Source organism: Rhinopithecus bieti, unplaced genomic scaffold (assembly GCF_001698545.2).
Source record: "Rhinopithecus bieti isolate Rb0 unplaced genomic scaffold, ASM169854v2 scaffold_3062, whole genome shotgun sequence".
Taxonomy (NCBI): domain Eukaryota; kingdom Metazoa; phylum Chordata; class Mammalia; order Primates; family Cercopithecidae; genus Rhinopithecus; species Rhinopithecus bieti.
Genome location: NW_016804432.1, coordinates 4,792,767 through 4,798,761, shown reverse-complemented (window position 1 = coordinate 4,798,761; position 5,995 = coordinate 4,792,767). Strand labels below are relative to the sequence as shown.

At 50.3% G+C, this 5,995-nt stretch overlaps 1 protein-coding gene across 1 annotated transcript; it reads left to right on the top strand.

Annotated features, from left to right (window-relative positions):
- The first annotated feature begins 341 nt into the window (after positions 1-341).
- On the top strand, positions 342-3,494 carry HOXD13 (homeobox D13). Its single transcript, XM_017868315.1, has 2 exons — positions 342-1,200; positions 2,031-3,494. The coding sequence occupies exons 1-2, from the start codon at positions 423-425 to the stop codon at positions 2,279-2,281; spliced, it is 1,029 nt and encodes a 342-aa protein (XP_017723804.1). The 5' UTR covers positions 342-422; the 3' UTR covers positions 2,282-3,494.
- Positions 3,495-5,995: the final 2,501 nt, after the last annotated feature.

The window sequence follows — 5,995 nt, the reverse complement described above, 5'->3', positions numbered from 1 at the left end:
GTACGCCTGAGTCGGGGGGGAGGGCGGGAATGGGAGGTGGACCCTGCAAGGGGCAGGAGAAGGGTGGGGACCGGGGTGGGTGGGTCCAGCCGGGAGCCAGGCTCCCCCGCGTCCCTACCCACACGTGGCCGCGCGCAGCCAATGGCACGCCCCCGGCGGGCGCCCTCGGGGCGGGAGGCGGCCCCCCGACCGGCCCAGGCCCCCTCCCAACCTGAACTTCGTTTTTATAAACGTCCCGCGATGAGCTAACCTGTTGGAGGGCGGGAGGGCCGGAGGCGGGAGGCTCACAGAGGGAGAGAGGGCTAGAGGAAGAGGGCGGGAGCGAGCGAACCAGAGAGAAAGGAGAGGAGGGAGGAGGCGCGCCGCGCCATGGTGTCCTGCGCGGGGCCAGGGCCAGGGCCGGGGCCAGGCCAGGCCAGGCCATGAGCCGCGCTGGGAGCTGGGACATGGACGGGCTGCGGGCGGACGGCGGGGGCGCCGGTGGCGCCCCAGCCTCTACCTCCTCCTCTTCGGTGGCGGCGGCGGCGGCGTCAGGCCAGTGCCGCGGCTTTCTCTCCGCGCCTGTGTTCGCCGGGACACATTCGGGGCGGGCGGCGGCGGCGGCGGCGGCGGCGGCGGCGGCGGCGGCAGCCTCCGGCTTTGCCTACCCCGGGACCTCTGAGCGCACGGGCTCCTCCTCGTCGTCGTCGTCTTCTGCCGCTGTAGCAGCGCGCCCGGAGGCTCCCCCAGCCAAAGAGTGCCCAGCGCCCACGCCTGCTGCGGCCGCTGCAGCGCCCCCGAGCGCTCCAGCGCTGGGCTACGGCTACCACTTCGGCAACGGCTACTACAGCTGCCGCATGTCGCACGGCGTGGGCTTACAGCAGAATGCGCTCAAGTCATCGCCGCACGCCTCGCTGGGAGGCTTCCCCGTGGAGAAGTACATGGACGTGTCAGGCCTGGCGAGCAGCAGCGTACCGGCCAACGAGATGCCAGCGCGAGCCAAGGAAGTATCCTTCTACCAGGGTTATACGAGCCCTTACCAGCATGTGCCCGGCTATATCGACATGGTGTCCACTTTCGGCTCCGGGGAGCCTCGGCACGAGGCCTACATCTCCATGGAGGGGTACCAGTCCTGGACGCTGGCTAACGGGTGGAACAGCCAGGTGTACTGCGCCAAGGACCAGCCACAGGGGTCCCACTTTTGGAAATCTTCCTTTCCAGGTAGGGGCGATGGAGAAAAGGGACCTACACGAGGGAGGGGGAGAGAGAAGAAGAAAAGAAAGGACTAAGAGTATTCGCCCCTACTTGGGAGTGGGTGCCTGTGCTCCACACCTGACCAGGGTTAACCCAGTGGAAGTTTGTCCAGTTCGTGTGAAATCTGTAAATTCCTCCTCTGATTTCAACTGCCTCCGTCACTGCCCTTTCTTTCCTGTGTGCAGCGCAGACACGTTTTTCTCCTAAAGTTGAGGGTCTCTGCGTGCCGTTTCTTCGGACCTCTCCCTTTTCTCCTAAAGAGGCCTTTTTCCTAAGAAGCCTCACAGAGTTGCAACCCCCCCCCCCCCATTTTCAAAGACATCACTGCTCCAAGATGACCACTAAAGCTTGTTAGATCAAGCCCACAAGCTCCAAACACAGGAACACAGGAAATCAAAATTTGAGCAAAAGACCTGAATTTGTATGTGTCTATGTATGTGTGTTTGTTTTTATACAACCGACATTTGCAGAAACTGTCCTCATGAACGTGCCCAGTAACCACACCATAAAATTGCAGGCTTGTTAAGATGCCGGTTTGAGAAACTATGATAATCAATCAAATTAACTTTTGTTGTTAAGTGCAAATAATCTTTCTTTAATAATGGGTAAGTAATATGTCTATGTACATAATAAAGACCAAACAGCGTGGCTTTTTTTTTGTTTCCTGCACCCCTGAAAACACACACACACACACACACACACACACACACACACACACATACACAGACACACACAGTCCTCAACTAGGTGCTCCAAATATCCCAGCCTAATTTTTCTTGTGCTTTTGTTTGTATCAGGGGATGTGGCTCTAAATCAGCCAGACATGTGCGTCTACCGAAGAGGGAGGAAGAAGAGAGTGCCTTACACCAAACTGCAGCTCAAAGAACTAGAGAATGAGTATGCCATTAACAAGTTCATTAACAAGGACAAGCGGCGGCGTATCTCGGCTGCTACGAACCTATCTGAGAGACAAGTGACCATTTGGTTTCAAAACCGAAGAGTGAAGGACAAGAAAATTGTCTCCAAGCTCAAAGATACTGTCTCCTGATGTGGTCCAGGTTCGCCACAGACAGTTTAGAAGCCATTCGGTTGTCTCCAAAAGGCCTTTGGAAAGACTTGAATATGTATTTAATTCCTCCCACCCCCTGCCAATGGTGGCAAATTTTGTGAATTGTTTTTCTCTGTTCCCCTTATCTGGCTCTAAAACCTTCTGCTGCCCAGCCTGACTGTGTAGTTCTGTTTTTTACTTGTTTATTATTGGTTTTGTTTTTGACTAGGGTTTTTTTATATCTGTTTTTAATGTTCTGTTTCTCCCTCTAGGCCAGTATAAAGGGACTGTAAGTATTTTTTAACAATCCCCCCCCAAATGAATGTCTGAAGCGCCATTCTGATTTAAGGTTTTGGTTTTTTTTAAATTACTTTATTTGTTTGTTCCCAGCACTGATTATCTTCATAATCCACTAGGACAGAATGGTTTTCAGTCATTCATATCCTGTAATTAGTTAATTGAATCATTAGCTCTCAGCAGTTGCCCTGAGGCAAGTGGAAAGGCAGGCAGTGCTCTGGGGTCACCGGGAAAGTCTAAAAACAGGAGGCTGAAGGTACTGTGGTGGCTTTAAAAGTGGCCACCTTATCAAATAGGGTTTGTATCAATATTGAAATGAAGACGATCTTTCCAACTTTGGGTGTTTTGCTTGCTGGTTTAATTGTACATTTTTAACATTTTGTAGGTTTGTGTTTTCATAATCTTTAATTTGAAACTCATGTGTCCTCATGGATCGTGGATGCCTTCATTTCTTGAACTCTTAATGCATATATTTAAATGGCTGCAATCAGTAGAGTGACCCACGGATGGCATAAATGCACCTCCTTCTCTTGGCCTTGAATCTATGGGTCTGGGATTGTGGCTATCTCCTCAATCCTCAAAAAGAGGCTGAATGAATGTGGCCATGGGTGGGAACTTACATACAGAACCCAGTGAAGAACCTGACTGTCTGAATAAATGCATTGGGCCTCTCATGGAGCTGTAAAGCATCCAACAAATATGAAAAATGTGAAGTTCCAAGGCCCAAGAAGAAAAATAATGATGTTTCTGAAAGTGATGATAAATAATTACTTTTAAAGTGCTGCATATTTATACAATTGAGAGATTATTTTTGTAGATGTAATGTCTGTGAGCTGGGATACATAGGCAGTGCTTCAGGCATTTAAAATCACTTTTACTCCTAGGGAGATGCCAATAAACAGAACTCTCTTGTTTCTTCTGAGTCCTTATACATTTGTTTTATTTTTTCAAGTTTGTGTTTCCTCTTGAAATGATTCTTATTTATTACAAAATCTTGATATCTTGAACACAATTATGTTCTCTGTAGATGAAGAAAACTCAACACTAATTGTGGTTTCTGGGACCTTCATGCTCTCCATGTTTGCCCCCTTCCCTCCCTTTTGCCCATGACTTTAACGTAAGTAGTGATGTTTTAAAATGAGGATATAATTTGCAGTGTTTAAAATGATATTTTATACCAGGCCAGCTCAAAAAACAATAAAATTTTACTTTTCTTTCACTATTGTCAATTTATTTATATAGTTCTGTTTATTTTTTTAATCCATATGTATTTGTATGCCTGTGCATAGAAAAACTTACTCACTTGAAAATTTTCAACCTAGAAAGACCATTATAAATATCTGAACTAGGAAGGTCTTGAAATTAGAAAGACATATCCATATTTGGCAATCGAAAAAGAAACATTTCAAGCTTATCCCATATCACCTTCTCTGGGCAGTCTGCACAGAGCAGTTGACAACTGAAAACATAATTATAAAATCTAAACTTTCAGACGCAATTTTTAGGCACTAGAATTTTCTCTTTGAGGCCTTTTTGCCACTCAGGGAAATGGCCGCTGAGGAACTGGATGACTCCTCATGGTTAGCTCCCCACACAATCAACTCAGTTGTTGCTAACGTTTTCGTGTGTAAGTTAGTTACATACTGATATTTAAAACCTCACTGAGTGTGAAAACTCTCCTGGTGGGAGGGCTCCCTCATGACTTTGAGAGAGAAAACGCAGAGACCTAAGACTTGGAGCTACTTTCGTTTTCTCTGTCCCAGCTTGATTTCTTTCATATCTTACTGCCGACAGTGGACAGTTGACTTCGTTTTTGAGAGGGAGAGACAGAGACAGAGAGAGATTTGATCGCGATTCAATCTCTGCAGAAGAAATAACCCATGTACAAGGGGCCACGCCATCCCCCATCTTACACTTCGGCAAGGGTCGTTAGCGTTTTTGTGGTTTTCTCAAAAGATATGTTTTCATCGGAAACGGGCACATTTTTCCTTTCTCCTCATCGCCAACCTTCCCCTCCATTTTTGGTGAGTGCCACACTCCAGAGCTTCACTCCATTTCCAGGTCTATTTCTCGGGTTTCCCATCCTGGGTAGGGGAGATTGCCTCGAGGTTTTCCTTTCATCTCTAGTTTGCATGTCAGTTCCCCCCCCCCCGACTCCCCCCGCCTTGGAGAAATAGTAGGTTTGCTGAAGATTAAAACTGTACTCAAACGCTCTCTGGAGGAATTTGGATTCAGAGCTAAATCAATAACAGAAGGAGGCTTTGTTATTTATATGCGTTCCCTTTATATTCCAAATTGCGGAGGGAGGGAAGGAACTGGTAAGTGGCCCAGGCACTGGGAGGGAGGCCCTCGGGGAGCCTGGGAGGCTAAGGGGGCTTGGAGAGAGGCCTTTCCTTCTGTTGGAGACAGGCGGCAGGAGAGCACCTCAGAAACTGGGCAGGTTTTTAGAGCCGCGGGTGGGGAAACAAGGCCCCCGTGTCGCGTGACTCAAGAGGCGAAGGAAGCACTGGAGCCGGGACCCACTGCCAGACAAAGGGCGACTGCAATGCTTCCCCGCCTCTGGCAGCCCCCTGGGTCCCTCTGGCTCCGCTGTCAGGGGCGGCCTTGCCGCCAAGATCTCCTGCTTTCGGAGGCGCTCGGCTGCGTCTGAAAGCGCACTGTGACCGCGCGGGCTGGCGACCCCAGGGCGGCCGCACCGCCCTTCGCTGTTGATCTTGACCGTGCGGCTGCCCCTCGATAGGCATGGAGCGCGCTCGCCATCTCCTGGGCGTTGGGCGGCATTGGCAGAGCTCGCTATTAGCTCCTCAGCCAAATCCTTTCCCATTCTCTCAATTACCAGCCAAGCCGCCTCCCGCCACTACTTTCCACCCCGACCCTCCCTCGATCCGGGTCCACAGCTCTCATAAGACTTTGTCTGCCAGACCTCGAAAGTCATAAACCCGGGGAATGAAGTGGGAAGACTGGGTAAGGAGCAATGGAGGGAACCCTAGCTGTTCCTGTCTTTCCAGTTTTTCACTTAGTTCTTTTATGCCTTTAGTCCTGAGGCACAAACAGCTGTTTTAGGGTTGCCTAAAGGTCCGAAGGGGACACCCCTCGGCTTGGAAATAACAGGAATCGTCTTGCACTGAAACGTGAGGAGCAGAGACTGCAGGGACCCCTGGAGCTGGAGCTTTCGGGAGTAACGAAGCTGCAGCTCCTCGAAAATAGGATGGGTTCCCCAAAGTAAGAGCTCTTAGGGATCTGAGGCTTGTGTTCCCTTAAGTATCTAGGAACTGGGGTTGCAGCTTGTGCTTGCCCCCACCTCCCAAAAGAGGATGCGAGAGAGTGGGTCTGTGTGCCTGAGCTCCTATGGAAACCCTCTGGCAGAGCCAGAGGAGCCTCAGACGTCCCCACCCCCACGTCCTCACCCCCTCTCCC

Excerpts from the sequence above, each read along its gene's own strand:
- HOXD13 (XM_017868315.1), top strand. The coding sequence starts at position 423 with ATGAGCCGCGCTGGGAGCTGGGACATGGACGGGCTGCGGGCGGACGGC. Across the intron at positions 1,201-2,030 it reads TTGGAAATCTTCCTTTCCAG|GGGATGTGGCTCTAAATCAG; the intron begins GTAGGGGCGATG and ends TGTTTGTATCAG.